The sequence below is a fragment of the Triturus cristatus genome, chromosome 7 (genome assembly GCF_964204655.1).
Source record: "Triturus cristatus chromosome 7, aTriCri1.1, whole genome shotgun sequence".
Classification (NCBI taxonomy): Eukaryota; Metazoa; Chordata; class Amphibia; order Caudata; family Salamandridae; genus Triturus; species Triturus cristatus.
The window spans coordinates 342,768,847-342,785,279 of record NC_140590.1 but is presented as its reverse complement, the minus strand read 5'-3'; the positions used below and the strand labels follow the sequence as shown (position 1 = coordinate 342,785,279).

Genomic DNA, 16,433 nt, shown 5'->3' with positions numbered 1-16,433 from the left:
TTTTGCCAAATGACAATGCTACTTTGCATAAAAAAATACTCACCTTGGCACACCTTCCCTTTTGACTAATACATACTAACTGCTGAACATGTTTTATATACCCCAGCAATGAACGAATCGCTGGCTTTCAGGCTACTTCACGTTTCTTTAACAGAAGGAAAGCAAGCATTGGCATAGCCAACAGGTCTCGCCTTTGGGACCTGCTGCATAACTAAATACTTATAAGGTCCCAAAGGCGAGACTTATTGGCTATGCCAATGCTTGTTTTAATTCTTTTGAAGGATTGGCGGCTGCCATTTACTGCCGGACTGCTGTGCCTTACCAAAAGCACTTAGCAATTCAAGTTAATTTTTTTTATTTTCGATTCCAAATGGCGCCAGCCATCTTGGATTGTCAAATTCAAAAAATGGTATGTCTGCACATGTGATGTATGAATGCTCCCCCGAACTGACACCCTGCCGGCAGCGGTATGTTCTTTTCTTCTTTCGGGCGATGCTGCACTGCATCCGCAAAAAAAGTTTTTTTGCAGATGTTGCACAGCATCAGCAAATAGCATTGGCAAAGCCAGTAGTTCAAAAGGCAAAACCTATTTGCTTTTCCAATATTTGTCCTAGCTCTTCTGGTCTCTTATCTCCAATGTATCTTTTTAATTCGAATACTTTGTGTTTAAGCTACTCGTATGTGTGACTGCAAGGTTTGTCAGCTAGTCACATGCTACGTGTACACACCTTCATAAAAAGATGAGCAAGTACTGAAGCAACAAATACACAAAAATCTTCCTGCGGCACCGAAGACCCTCTCTGCAATGGAGATCCAATTCTATGTCAGTCTGGCTCTAGCTATGAGAGAGCATCCTTAAATATCCCCACCTGTGAGACACGAACGAATGAAATGTCCGCACCGAGGTACACCACAATATAAGGCAGGAGAAAAAGGTAGTGGTGTTTCAGATAAACTCACAAGTGATTCTTTGCAATTAAGGGTGTTTCTCACATCCATCCATGGCCTGTGTCTAATTATTTGAGAACTGGGGTGTACCTCACATGTTTCAGAGGCATATGTCTTGTTTTCTTGAGGAGTAGGGTGTACCTCACATGCTTCCCTAGTCTGGATCTGATTCCTTGAGGAGTAAGGTGTACCTCACATTATTCCATAATCTGGATCTGATTCCTTGAGGAGTAGGGTGTACCTCACATGCTTCCCCGGCCTGGATCTGATTCCTTGAGGAGTAGGGTGCTCCTCACATGCTTCCCTAGTCTGGATCCGATTCCTTGAGGAGTAGGGGCACCTCACATGCTTCCCTAGTCTGGATCTGATTCCTTGAGGAGTAGGGTGTACCTCACATGCTTCCCCAGCCTGGATCTGATTCCTTGAGGAGTAGGGCGCTCCTCACATGCTTCCCTAGTCTGGATCTGATTCCTTGAGGAGTAGGGTGCACCTCACATGCTTCCCTAGTCTGGATCTGATTCCTTGAGGAGTAGGGTGCACCTCACATGCTTCCCTAGTCTGGATCTGATTCCTTGAAGAGTAGGGTGTACCTCACATGCTTCCCCAGCCTGGATCTGATTCCTTGAGGAGTAGGGTGTACCTCACATGCTTCCCTAGTCTGCATCTGATTCCTTGAGGATTAGGGTGTACCTCACATGTTTCAGATGCATATGTCTTGTTTCCTTGAGGAGTAGGGTGTACCTCACATGTTTCCCTAGCCTGGATCTGATTCCTTGAGGAGTAGGGTGTACCTCACATGCTTCCCTAGCCTGGATCTGATTCCTTGAGGAGTCAGGTGTACCTCACATGCTTCCCGAGTCTGGATCTGATTCCTTGAGCAGTAGGGTGTACCTCCCATGCTTCACTAGCGTGGGTCTGTTCTTTGAGAACTAGGGTGTACCTCACATGTTTCAGAGGCATATGTCTTGTTTCTTTGAGGAGTAGGATGTACTTCACATGCTTCCCTAGCCTGGGTCTGTTTTTTGAGGACCAGGGTGCACCTCACATGCTTCCATGGCAGTGTCTGATTCTTTGAGGAGTAGGGTGTACCTCTCATGCTTCCATAGTGTCTGATTCTTTTAGGAGTAGGGTGTACCTCTCATGCTTCCATAGTGTCTGATTCTTTTAGGAGTAGGCTGTACCTCTCATGCATCCCTTGCCTGGGTCTGATTCCTTGAGGACTGTGGTGTTTCTTACATCTTTCTGTGGCCTGGGTATGATCCTCTGAGGCATAAGAGCGCTTCCCATGTGTTATAGTTAAGAGACCCGAGGGTAGCGAGTGTCTCGGAGGTGCCCTTCCTTTGTTTCTACCATTTGCCTGATTTTCCTCCTTTTTTCTTCCAACGCTAGAGCAAATGGCCAAAGGCAAAGGCACCAAGAAGAAGGGCTCTTCATTCCAGACGGTGTCTGCGCTGCATCGGGTGAGTTGGTGCACACTGAAGGGAAGGTGATGTCCAAATATCGTTAGCAGACGTATCGAACTCTGAATATCCTTTACAAACATATCGTCCCATTGGGCGTACCTCTTCTCAGGGCTTTAAGTGGGAAAAAAAACTGGGGGTTCTCTAAAAAGGGAGGGGCAAACCTCAAAGGGGTGTGGTCTATCTAAGTAGGGATGTGGTCTAAATAAAGATAACTAGTGTAGCAGTACCCCTGCTCTGACAAGTCGTCAGATCTAGGACTCATTAGAGAACAACTGCAGTATACACAAACATAGACATGACACAATTTATTCCACCTAACCTCAATGCAGGTAGAATTGTGACACAGTTTGTCGAAGCGTATTTACTTCAGTACAGCCTGCCGTACACCTCAAATCACATCTACCACAACCCAGCTGGGCCTGTAAACACGGATTAGAGCACTCCCTACTTTACTCACCATGCAGAATCAACATAAAAACGATTCAAATGTATTTGCATCAGTACTATTACATTATCATTCTTTTATATTAATAACTTTTTATTGCATTTTTGTTTTCATCGTTATCAGCAAATATTATTCTTCGCGATGATGATAATATAAATAATAGCAGTAGTAATGGAACAATAATAATTATAATAAGCAGGTAGGACAATATTTACTTCATAAAATCCGAGATACTGCGTTCTTATGTGATCCGTACCACCGTTTGTCTTCCCCATAATCACCTAATTGACAAAGCTTGATAATATATAGATATTTCGCCTCGCACTATTCGTTTTTCATAATAGTATAATTACAGTTACACTGTGACGTGTACCAGGAGGAGCCACAAGGGCTGCTCGCTGCCTGCTTTCTCTCTCCCGCAGGGCTGGCGCTGTCTGGGGGCCTAGGGGAGGGAGACACTTCCTTTTGTCCCAATTGCAAGGAGACCATTCAGAGACACTGCGGGAGGCCCATTGTACAGGATTTTAGGCCCCCACAGTGTTAACTCTCAGCCCACAAGCAATTCTTACACCCATCAGGCTGAAGGTGTGAGAATTGCTTGTGGGCTGAAAGTTAAAACTGTGGGGGCGCTAAAATCCTGTACAATGGGCCTCCCACAGTGTCTCTGAATGGTTTCCTGGCAAGTGGTCACTTAAGTAAATTAGCGGGGCCTCACACATTCCCTTTTGTCCCAGGGTCCTGCAAATAATAGACCCACCCCTGCTCTCCCAAGTGCAAGGAGGGTGTGTGGGGGGGGCGTGTCAATGAAGACCGCACGTGCATGCTGTAGCCCTATTGTGGATTCTGGAGAAAGCCGTCATGATAAAAAGAGTTCGCACCAGCTAGCTAATTGCCACGTATACATTTAAAAAAACAAACTTCGATGTAGTCTTATTTTGCATAGAAAATAGAGCCAGATAGAGACCCGTTTCGAGGCCCCCTGAAAAGAACTGCCGGACAGACCCGGCCCACTTAAAGCCCTGCCTCTTCTATCATTAAATCCAATGGGGCGATGTTTTTGTATACGATATCATATTTACTATGCTTTGGTTACGATATGCTTTGGTTACGGGCTCGAGTGGTCCAGGATTACAGGGCAGAGGGCAAAATTTCATCACCTCATTTATATGTCACAATTTTCCCCTACCTTTTTAGGTCTCGCCTGACTCAGCGCATGCGCTGGTCTGGCGAGACTTATTGAGAGGGCTCCAAAAAGTGCTACCAGGCCAGCCTAGAGCTACAGTGCATGTGCGCGGGCGCGCGCGCCGCGCTTTACCGCGATTACTTTTACTTTCGCGGCCGCACGGCCGCTTTGATGTTTGATCGCGATTGTGATCACTTTCACTTTCGCGGCCGCATGGCCGCTTGACATAGTCAATAGGTCTCGCTTTTGGGACCTTATAAGTATTTCGTTATGCAACTGTTGCATGGCTAAACACTTATAAGGTCCCAAAGGCGAGACCTATTGGCTATGCTAATGCTTGTTATCTCTTCCTCTGTTCCACTTTCAGCCCTCTACTCTTCTTCACATCTCATTCCCCTCAGCATTGTCTCTCTCCCTTTCTCGTGCCCTTTAAAGGTCTCAAGCTCTTTTTCTCTCTCCTTTTCCTCTGTCTGTCTGTCTGTCCGTCCACACCTCCCTTTCTGTTTCGTGATGCCATCTCACTCTCCTGCAGGAAAACCTGAACAAGCTGATGACCAACCTGCGCGCAACACACCCCCACTTTGTGCGGTGTATCATTCCGAATGAAACAAAGGCTCCAGGTGAGTCAGTGCTGAAGAATAAAAGACATCAGTTCTGCACTGACAGAGCGCAGCTGTCACCCATCCCCACACTGCACCGCCGAAGGGGCCCAGCCCCGTGTGGACCTCAGGGGCATGGAGTGAGGCAGGAATCACTCATTCACTCACACGTGCTCCTCTCTAAATCTGCCCGGTTCTGGTGGGACCTTCTTTTCCTTGAGTAAGAGGGGCAGTTCAGGGCACAAGTTCTAAAAAAAGATGTGGGGGGACTAACCTAGTTAATCAGTATGCAAGTGACATCACGGCGCGTGACATCACGGCGCGTGACATCAGATCTTAAGCCCTCACATGTATGTTTAACATGTCTATCATGAGTACATTAAATCACATTTCGAGTATACAGGGAAACCCTCCTGATTTAGGCAGAAGAGTCACACTTTTGTAAGCTACACATTAAACAATATTGCTTTTTGTCAGAGTAAACTTCCTCTACCCATAGTGCTTTCCAAGAAAAAATAGTGATATTTAAATTATTCCAACGCCTCCTCAGGGGTAGTAAGCACTATGTAAATGCTATTTATTTTGTGTAAATACTGGCAAAGACCAGCACATCTGACATTTTTACAGTGCATGCATATCTCCTAAACAGGGACTGAACAAAGTGAACAGCTGCCTCTTTTAAGTATGTGTGAAGTGCAAACAAGGTGTAAGCCTTTGTTTCCCCTCCACTGCATTTGCTTCTACGTGTGAGACTCCTGACCGCTCCCAGCCAGGAGACTCGAACAAAAGGAGACCTGATTACCTCTCAAATTCGGACTTTGTTATGGGCCTTACAGGAGTCCGAAATAAGAGAGCCACCTCCCTGCCAGCACCTTGTTGTTGCGATGATCGAAAGCAGACAACAAGGTGCAGGCGCTGCTGAATGTGTCACGGTGTTTGCAAATTACACCGTATGTTTGCAAATTACACTTTGATGAATTCAGCATATTTTTCAGTGGGGCCCAACTTCTGGAGCAATTACGTTTCTGGTCTTTAGGGCTGGGGTATTTCTATAGCTACACACACATATGTACCATACCAGCTTACACACGTGTAACACACACACACACACACACACATGCGCGCATCCCAGGACACCCCCTTATCCCTATAATACCACCACTGCTAGGAGCCACCCGAGAGGGATCGACCTCTTCAGGGATCCTGTCTAGATGTTTCCTCTCCTGTCCAAATGAGGCAGCCTTCTTTCCCTGAAGTGAGCGGCATGATCCCTCATTTCTTTCTCTTCAGTACTTCTTGTGTCTATCCTATGCAGGTGTGATGGATAACCGCTTGGTCATGCACCAGCTCCGCTGTAACGGGGTCCTGGAGGGTATCAGGATCTGCCGGAAGGGATTTCCCAACCGGATCCTCTACGGGGACTTCCGCCAGAGGTGAGCGCTCTTCCATAGCTCCCGGTGTGTCTTGGAGGGGAGAGCTTGTGACAACCACCCAGACCTTTGGCAAAAAGGAGCTACTTTTCACCTAATCAAAGGCATGCATCCATTCCCTGGCATGGTTAGACCTGGACCTCTCGTCTTTGTACCGGCGTGGGCGTGTGACATGGCTTCCCCCGGTGTTAAATGCTGGCCCAAGGCAAGAGTGATTGCCACCACCACACTGCTTGCCCCTACTGTTACTCCCTTCCTTTGAGCACAGGAAAGGGGTTTGTCTTGGCCAGGTTTGAGCTGTGTGGAAAGGATGGCAGCAGACAGCAAGGATGGAGGGAGACTGAATAGTTAGCAGAGCCTCTGCCCTGCTGGCATCTCTTTAGTCTCTAGGGTCACCACAGGAAAGACTTCTGCAGGGGTCTTCACAAGTGTGGCAAAGAAGGGATGTGCTGTTGAGGGCGCCCAAGGTGTCATGGTGCCAGGTTGTAGTGTGGCTGCTTTAATAATCATTACTACTAATCGGGTGGGATGCTAGCCTCCTGAGTGGCCTCACTCCCAGATTTAGAATCCGTTAAGGGCACAAAGACAGCCTCACATGTCTTGTTTGGAAACAGAACCTACAACATCAAATTGTAGGCCTCCTCAGAGGAGCAGGAGCGGTCCGGTGTGGGGAATGTAGGTTGACGGCCCGGATCCCAATTCCCTTGGGCTTAGTGAGCTTGTCTGTGCCACGGAATAAAAGATCCTCAGTGTCCTGCAAGCACGGTGGCACCAGAGTCCATGGAAGCGACCTTATTTGGGAGAACCACTGTTTGCCATCCTTTCCAGAGACTGCAAGTACTGGTCTGTTGCACTGAGCTCTCTTTCGTCTTTTGTGTGTGTTTGCATGTCTCTGCCTGCCCCTGAAACATTTGCATACAGGTTTTAGCTCTGACAACTCGTCTCAGCTCTTGTACATTCCTTTCTAAAACCCTCTATGTATATTCATGGCAGCTCCTGGAAACGGTGTAGTAAGTATACATGCCCTAAAAATCCCTCCCCAAAAGCCTTTTTCTGTATTTACCTGTGGGATATCCCTGAAAATCTCCTCCGCGTTTGTATAGGTATGAGTCTTTCGATTTGTTTATGAATATATGAGTGCATTTCCAGAATTATTTTTGCTGTGCTTGTAAATGGGTTTGCATTTCTCAAAAATAAGTGCTCAGTTTTCTGTATTTCCGTAAAGGCAGTAGTTGTGGAGTGTCAACAGGCAGGTTGGGTGGGGGTGGGAGAGCCCAAGGAACAGGCTACAAGGGTAGCCGACCTCTACCCGCCTGTAAGGAGAGAGAAGAGTATAATGTAGCTTGGCTGCAATTTGAGTTTTTAGGTCTTTATTATAGTCAAAGGGTTTATTTATAGGTGATTGACCCAGGTTCTGTCTTCCTTCCAGATACCGAATCCTGAACCCAGCCGCTATTCCACAAGGCCAGTTTATCGACAGCCGGAAAGGGGCAGAAAAGCTCCTGGGGTCCCTTGATATAGACAACAGCCAGTACAAGTTTGGGCACACTAAGGTAAGATGTCTTACTGCACCCTAGGTTCACCCTATCTCTGGAACAACACAAGATGGTGGATGCTGTGGTGCTGACAGTGCTGACTGTTTTGCCCTGATCATTTCACTATCCCATGTAAACCTTGAGGCATCTCCTGATGTTCTTCTTCACCCCCAGGTCTTTTTCAAGGCTGGTCTCTTGGGTCAGCTTGAAGAGATGAGAGATGAACGCCTGTCTCGCATCATCACCCGAATCCAGGCACAGTCCCGCGGAGTGCTGTCTAGGATGGAGTTCAAGAAGATCGTGGAGCGCAGGTACAATGCCAGTTTCTGTGTCTCATGTGTGACACAGTCCATTATTCTTCTCCTTTCTATGAATTCTTCATGCTATTCTGTTTCTTCTTCTCCCCACTCTCCATCTTCTGCCCTTCTACTGCCTCAGGGATGCCCTACTGGTCATCCAGTGGAACATTCGAGCTTTCATGTCAGTGAAGAACTGGCCCTGGATGAAGCTCTACTTCAAGATCAAGCCACTGCTGAAGAGCGCCGAGTCTGAGAAAGAGATGCAGACCCTGAAGGAGGAGTTCCAGAAGCTCAAGGAGGCTCTGGAAAAGTCAGAGGCTCGGCGCAAGGAGCTGGAAGAGAAGATGGTGTCCCTGCTCCAGGAGAAGAATGACCTGCAGCTACAAGTTCAAGCTGTGAGTCTTCTCTGCACATTTCCTTGGAGGTGGAGGTCAGAGTTATGGTGCTGAGGAAAAGCTCAGAGACTACTAGTGAGAACCAAGTGAAGGTCCTCACAGACCATAGGGAGGATCATCTCCCCAGTCTGGCCAAGTGGCACAGTTTCATGTCTTACAATTAGAGGTATATTCTTATCTCTAAAACTTCCACGATAAAGCTACATGACTCCCAGTTACCTCTTTTCACTCCTCTCTCAGACCATTATGGGTAGATGTGCATTTCTTCCAGCTGCACCTACTAACTTGCTTCACAAAGCCTCCAGGCGAGATTTACATGTCTTTACATGTTCACTTCTCAAGCCTCAGTAGAAAGAGCTCACCTTCAAAGCTCATGCAATGAATCACCTCTCATATCACAAGACGTAGAATTAGATGACCCCCGTCCCATCGGATACCTCAAACTGACAGTGACAACCTCGTCCAAGTGTAGCTTTTCTTTAACTTCTTAAACACCTGTGCATCATCCAAGTTGATTTCTTGACTCGCGCAGTAAAGGCATTAAGTGCATGTGTCCGAAGTCAATGTCAAGAGAGCTGATGACCTTCATCCTAGAGGTTTAAGTGTTACTTCTGGCTTCAGTACTTAATATTAGGTCAACAATTACAGAGGTTTCTCATCGAGAACCACTGCCCTGTGAAGTCCTGAAGTTGTTTGTGGCTCCGCAATCACATTCTCTGTCCCACTGCAGGAGCAAGACAATCTGGCTGATGCAGAAGAACGATGTGATCAACTCATCAAGAACAAGATCCAGCTGGAGGCCAAGGTGAAGGAGCAGACAGAGCGCCTAGAGGATGAGGAGGAGATGAACGCCGAGCTGACAGCCAAGAAGAGGAAACTCGAGGATGAGTGTTCAGAGCTCAAAAAAGATATTGACGACCTGGAGCTCACCTTGGCCAAGGTGGAGAAGGAGAAACATGCAACAGAGAACAAGGTGAGGCTGCTAGGCGTGCCCTTAACCATCCTCTTTCTCCCTCTATGGATAGGGTGATGGATTCTATAGTCCTGTCACCTTTCTCCCCATCTTATGCCACATATTATAAGTAAGACGAGGTCATCAGTGTTTGGGGTGGCTGTGGTTCACTCCTCGCTGCTTTCGTTCTACCTCATTTCATTTAACCCTATCTGCCTTTAACATTGTCCTGCTCTTTGTTAGACAACCACTTTCTTTTATTGCCTTTAGAACAACTGGAGCTCCCAAATGTCCATGAAATTAGGTGATATTGACTGAAAGTGTTAATACAAATGGACTAACCTTATTATTCCACATCCAGGTGAAGAACCTGACAGAGGAGATGGCTGGACTGGATGAGATCATCGCCAAACTTACCAAAGAGAAGAAGGCCCTGCAGGAGGCTCATCAGCAGACCCTGGATGACCTCCAGGCTGAGGAGGACAAGGTCAACATCCTCAGCAAAGCCAAAGCAAAGCTGGAGCAGCAAGTGGATGATGTACGTATAGGCCTTGTAAAATATTATCTGTGGATGACTGCTTATCTATGTTGGGATTGTTCAAACATGGATCTTGGAGTGCCACTTGAGATTGGACTCTGTCTTACTTTGAAGGGACGTTGGTGGAAAGGTTCTGTGAAAATAAATGTAGGCAATTTTTTAAAATTTTCTTGCCATTCAGCCTTTAAGGCATTCTTTTACAAATTATAAAAACACACTTAAAACATGTGGGACGCATGCAGATTAAATACCTGATATCTGTGTAAGACGAAGAAATAGGAGTAATGGCGGGGTGGGCCAAGGAAATAGCACGGCCAGCGCATGTTGTTTAGTTGTTATCTGTAGATGGCTTTGAGAAATGTATTCTTTTCTGTTTTATGCCTCAATCTCTTATTCCCTACCCACTATTTTCTCCAGATTCCTTTAATTACCGTGAATGGAAAGGGGAATGCTGCAGCGAGAGCAATAGGTTCAGAATCAGAGGCAGATGTATATGTTTGAGTTGGTTTTGTTGTTACTACAGTATTCCTCCCCACTGGGAATGTTTCATGGGTTTAATTAAATATCAAAACCCATGAAATATTCACTGTAGGCGAGATGGGTCAGTCAGAAAATTTCTTTGAAAATGGTTATGTTACATTAGGGCACATTAGGATGTCCTATAGTTAAGAGGACCTGTACAGGGTATGTAAAACCGCACAATTCTTTTTTATGAAATTTATCAACAATTACGTGATATTATGTGAATGGTATGAAATGTGTCTTGTTAGCATCTCCTGTGAATTGGGCATACATTGAGTAAAAAAAAAAGCTACACGTGATACCAACAGCCCATAGGTTGGAGCAGAAAATATCTCCTGGAGAAGCACTTTCTGCTCCAAGCAGCAAATAATGATGCAAGATTACATCATGCACATTTTTGTGAATTTAGCAATTTTTGTTAGAGTAATTTATCTACCAAACTAGAACTGTAGTGTTGAGGGTTAGCAAAGAGAAGTTGAAGTTTCTTAATTGGACGGTTCCCTGGTGGGAAAGGGCGTTAAGTTCTCTTACAGTTTGAATAGGCTGTTGTACCATGGCAACTGATGGGGTTCTTTGACCTATCTTGCTTAGCTGCATCTCTAGAACGAGGGTTGAATGGAAAGGTCTCTACCATTCTAGAATAGGCCATGCAGTGTGGCTGAGGGCCCTCTTACTGCAGCAGGAATGATTAATAGGCCACCAGTGGTTCAGCTACAATGTGCTTGCGATTCCCATAGCTGGAAGGATCCCTGGAGCAGGAGAAGAAGGTCCGCATGGACCTGGAACGCGCCAAGCGGAAGCTGGAGGGAGACTTGAAGCTGTCCCAGGAGAGTCTCATGGATTTGGAGAATGACAAGCAGCAACTAGAAGAGAGACTAAAGAAGTAAGAACCCATTTTGGACTGTCTATTAGGAATGTCCTCTAAGATTGGATACAGGAGGAGTACTCACAGAAATTCCCGATCTTCTCAGGTTGCCTAGCAAATGTACCCTTTCTATACTGTCACAAGAACAAATCAAGATGATGTACTTTCTTCTCTTTGGGATGGCTGCTCTCTGTGCGCTTCATGCTCACACTCAACACTCAAAGAATATGAGAGTAAATAGAGGAAATCTATTGTGGACTAGTTGAGGTGATCTGCCCTAATTGTACTGACTATTCAGAGTCTACCGAGAATTGACTAGATTGCCCAAGGTATCAGTCTGGCTCCTCAAAGATAGTCCCATGTCTTAATAATGGGGACACAAAGATTTAAAGAGAAACTCAAAATATAAATTCTCATGGTCAGACAGGATGTGCCAAATTCATACACTGGTTGGCAAGCCAAGGGTAGTCTCTTTAGCCTTACATGCCTGTGGATGGTCTTAGGTGTGTAGGTAGCTGATGTGGTAAAGCTAAAGAGGGGGTAGGGGTGGACAAAGCAACTAATAAGGACTGCATTATTAACTGTTGATGTGTTTTCCAAACCCAGAAAAGATTTTGAAATCAACCAGCTGAACGCTAGGATTGAGGATGAACAGAACCTGGCGGCCCAGTTGCAGAAGAAGTTAAAGGAACTACAAGTGAGTGTCACATTCCAATGCTCTCCCCCAATTAGAGAAATAAAAAAAGCATGTGACCCAGAATGTATGCATTGCCCTTTCTGTGTGTTCTAGAATAAGTGTCTGAACACTGTGATAGGAAGAAGTAAGTGGAAATTTCAAGACTAAACCTTTTCTTATTACCTTGTTTGACCACCACAAACTCTTCCTAGTTGTGAATACTGGTAATACCTTTCTTCGTTACTTCCAAAACAACTTTATCATGTTATGAACACACTGTCCTCGCTGTAACCAAGTTGGAGATAGTCTCTTCTTCAGATCCATTTACCGCTTAGTCTTTCCTAGTACTTAATCTGTAAAAAACATAAGTGCCAGGGCCCTCGTCAGGTGGCCACTGCAGGTTGCACCAGCCATTGCCCCTGCCAGCGCTGCCAATAATATGACCTACACAACTACTAACCATCACATTCCTACAAGTGTGACAATTTGACTATCACAGGCCACCCAACCTATAAGAATGGCTGGGTGACAGATATTACTCAATGTTAATGTTTATTAAAATATTAAACAGCTGTTGTTGTGCTCATTTTGGAATTAATCAAAAAGCTCCTCAATGTGGTGGACTGTAACAAGTGGCGGTGTAGTCAATTAAGTGCTGGTGCCGAGCACAGGAAAACCGGCTCAAATTAAGCACTGGACTTTCCATATCTAAAGAGCTTGTGTTGAGCATTTGCCTCTCATGGGCATGGTAGTGCCATGAATGGTGGAAAGTGTCTCTAAATGTCAATCCCACTGTCTCATGAAGTTCAATTAAGGAATGTCAACAAGAACATGAAAATCGCAGAGGTTGTGCAATAAACTACACAGTCTCTGACCCTCCTTTCTGTCTCTATCCAAGTAAGTACCCATGTGTACATTTATTGGATCTTTAAAAGTATGCATTAACAAAAAACCTCTTACTTTCGAAGATGTTGACTGACATAAATAAGTTCCATTCAATTCAAGCTTTAGACTCACATCTCTTTAGGGTGCCGGGGAAAATTGAATTAGGCGAATCTCACTGAAAGTGTTCTTAACTTTACTTAGGTCTGTGATTCTAAGTTGACAGGCACCCGTTTAAAAGATCCAAGATCTTTCACTGTTGATAGAATGCTTGCTCTGTCATACCTCTGTGAACTATAAAATATGATCTGCTCTCTGTGTGATGCGAACACTCATGCCTTCATATCTGTATGATCTGAGAGAGATTTGGAGCAATTTGTGGGACTGGGTACTTATCACATTGTTTCACTTAACTCAGAGAGTGCAAGATTAACAATGTTATCCTGGTGAGGATGTCCGACGGGAGAGTGGAAGTGTAGATTTGGAGAAGATGTGTGTGGGAAGGAGGAATGAGGGTGTAGCCGCTTTGATGTTAAGAGCGCAAAGCATTGGATTTAGGGCGATGTGGGAGGGCTGTGGAGAGAGGTCTGATAATGGTTTCCGTTAAGAGAATGAATGCCTTGAGGCAGTGGGAGGCAAGACTCATGTAGTTGAAACCCATGCCCAAGTATATGCAGATCAACACTCAGAAGTGAGGTTTGTCATGTGCCTGCATCCTTCATACCTCCTCTGCCTAGGTACGAATTATCTCTTTTATTTTTCCCACCCAGGCACGCATTGAGGAGCTGGAGGAGGAGTTGGAGGCAGAGAGGACTGCCCGGGCCAAAGTGGAGAAGTTGCGTGCTGACTTGTCGCGAGAGCTCGAAGAGATCAGTGAGCGGCTGGAGGAGGCAGGCGGTGCGACCTCTGTACAGATAGAGATGAATAAGAAGCGTGAAGCTGAGTTCCTGAAGATGAGGCGGGACCTGGAGGAGGCCACACTACATAGTGAGGCAACAGCAGCCACACTCCGCAAGAAGCATGCAGACTCCGTGGCCGAGCTTAGCGAGCAGATCGAGAACCTGCAACGGGTGAAGCAGAAGCTGGAGAAAGAGAAGAGCGAGTTTAAGCTGGAGCTTGATGACATTGCGTCCAATATGGAGCAACTTGTGAAAGCCAAGGTAGGAAGGGCTCTTGTCTGTACAACATTCATTGAGCCAAAGGCAGATATTGTCCTTCAAGTGAACCAAAGCCAAGCAATTGACCAGATCATGTCCTCCTGATGGCCCAAGTCTGTCAATGAGTCAAGGTAAGATTATAGAATAACTGTCAGAAGGTTGGTTCTAAAGAATGGCCCAGAATCAGACATATAAGTGGACCAATGCCAAAGTATGGACAGGAGCATTTCAGTGAAGCAAGGATCAAAAATAAATGAGAGGCAGTCATATCAGAGAGCCAAGGCTACAATATAAACCAATGAATAAGCCAAGGATGAGACATATTTAAAAGTATGTGCAATTATACTGCCAAGGATAAGGGCATAGATAGGATTCTCAATCCTTTCATCTACATTTAGTTACAGCCTCAAGAGAATATATTTATAATTTTAATCACAGATGTTTAATTTATGTGACAAATGCTTTGGCGCAGGAAACTTGTTTAAATGAAAAGATGCATTTTAACAGTAAAACCCCATCTGTTTGGGTAGCATGAGCAGTAGAGTAGCTTCATGTGGTAACTAGCGGATCAGGACGTCATTTTAAGCGGTGCAGGTAAAAGCTTGGGTAGAGTTTTCTGTATCTGATCCTCTTTTTATTCTGTCATGGGTGCTTTCTTGTCTCAGGGAGTGCACCTTATCTGGTGGTCCAGATCTGGCCCCACCACGTGCCACCATTAAAACCTTATACTGATCTAGGTAAGATTCCTACCCCGGGGCTTGAGAAAGCATGGACTACAGCCTTCCATATGGGAGAGCAAAAGCTAGAGTCAGTCTTATCAGTGGCATATTGGTGCATCAAGGCTTGAGCAGACAGTAGCGTCAATCCTTATCTTCAAGCCAAGGTGTGAGTAGACCAGAGGTGGCTCGCGATCTGAGACGAGAGCCTAGGCGAGGGTGTGGTGTAACGGCCAGAGCTGCTGACTTTGCAGCTAAGGATCCAGGTTTGAGTCTCGAGGTCGGCTCAACATCTTGTGATTCTGGGCAAATCACTTAATCTCCCTGTGCCTAGGAAAAGTGCCTAAAGACCCTCACCAGTGATTAGCTGTTGAATACAAGTCAGAGTATTATTATTATTAATAGTATAATATTGTCATTTTAGGCCCATTATTCAAGAGTAGAACCTCGCCACACTTTGACCTCCCTAATCTCATATTTCATTCCTGGCACCATCTTGATTTCCGCATACTCAAGTTCCTTCTATCTATCTTCTAGGCTAACTTGGAGAAAGTCAGCAGGACCTTGGAGGACCAGATGAATGAGCACCGAGTAAGGGCAGAGGAGACACAGAGGGCTGTGAATGACCTGACCACACAGAGGGCTAAACTGCAGACTGAGAATGGTACAGATACATGTGTGCAGAGGCAGAAGCTGCTTGAAAACATATGGCCACCCTTTATTACATTATGGCACCTGTAAACTGCAGGTCTCTCCTTTCAGGGCCTGTGAATTCAACAAAGATTCATATATGACACTCCCCGACCCCTGTAAATCTGTGTTAGGGAAACTGGAAGTAGAATATCTTTACCATACACCCTCAAGACTTACCTTCCTAGTCCTCCTTTTTTTAATTGGCAGTGGTCTCTGGGCTTTCATGGAATATCTATGGAATACACTCCTGGTACTCAGACCATCAGTCCCTGCCCCAGCCCCAGCTTTCCACAGGAAACAGTGCCTGGGATCAGCAGAGAATACCTACCCATATGACACACCTCCCCTCCCGGCAACACTTTCCTTTAGGAAGTAACTGGGGAACTGCATAGAATATACACTGTGAGATACTTCTTACTTTCCTTTGGGAGAAAACTGAACTGACCTTTCAGTTTTAAGCCCAAAGTTGACGTTCAGGCTACAATCTGCAAAAGATTTCCAAGGTGTTAACTGACTTGTGTTGTCTCTTCAGGTGAACTGTCTCGGCGCTTAGATGAGAAGGAAGCCTTAGTCTCACAGCTGACCCGTGGCAAGCAGACCTACACCCAGCAGCTGGAAGACCTGAAGAGGCAGCTGGAGGAGGAGGCAAAGGTAGGTGTAGGCAGGGAGATTAGATTATTGGCTCTGACTCTGACAGCCAAGACCAAACAGTAGGAAACTAGAGCTTTGGTCAATGATTAAGTAACCTCTGTTATTGTATGTAAGAGAAGGGGACTATGACAAGTGTTAGTATGGAGGCTGGCCAATTGTTGTGTCATGTTTGCTCATGCATGCAGTAGAGGAAGGGACAAGCACGGTAAATGGGTTTTCAATATTGTGTCCTATATTTTGAGCATGTTGGAGAAGAAGGAAGCCACAATACTGGCTGTGATAGTGAAGTCCTCTCTACAAAAAGGAGAAATTGCTTACCACTATTACAATACTGGCAGTATGATCAAAGGGTATTCTCACTGTTGGATGAATGGAAGCACTCTAGAAGAGGGATGTGAGCATTAGGACAGTGGTGTTTCTGTCCTATTAATGAAATATCAGGGGTTGCTGAAACTGTGTATTGATGACGTATTGGCAGAATTAT

The 16,433-nt window shown here is 45.5% G+C and overlaps 1 protein-coding gene across 2 annotated transcripts in view; it reads left to right on the top strand.

Moving 5' to 3' along the window:
* The window catches only part of LOC146809618 (myosin-7), a 94,814-nt gene that overhangs the window by 65,511 nt on the left and 12,870 nt on the right, over positions 1–16,433 (top strand). For both annotated transcript variants that reach the window (XM_085616464.1, XM_085616465.1), the window contains exons 17-29: positions 2,338–2,408; positions 4,572–4,659; positions 5,954–6,071; positions 7,498–7,621; positions 7,778–7,914; positions 8,042–8,297; positions 9,028–9,270; positions 9,611–9,787; positions 11,047–11,192; positions 11,781–11,871; positions 13,503–13,892; positions 15,143–15,269; positions 15,831–15,949. In XM_085616464.1, coding sequence (XP_085472590.1) covers positions 2,338–2,408; positions 4,572–4,659; positions 5,954–6,071; positions 7,498–7,621; positions 7,778–7,914; positions 8,042–8,297; positions 9,028–9,270; positions 9,611–9,787; positions 11,047–11,192; positions 11,781–11,871; positions 13,503–13,892; positions 15,143–15,269; positions 15,831–15,949 — 2,087 coding nt within the window. The remainder of the gene's footprint in view (positions 1–2,337; positions 2,409–4,571; positions 4,660–5,953; positions 6,072–7,497; positions 7,622–7,777; positions 7,915–8,041; positions 8,298–9,027; positions 9,271–9,610; positions 9,788–11,046; positions 11,193–11,780; positions 11,872–13,502; positions 13,893–15,142; positions 15,270–15,830; positions 15,950–16,433) is intronic.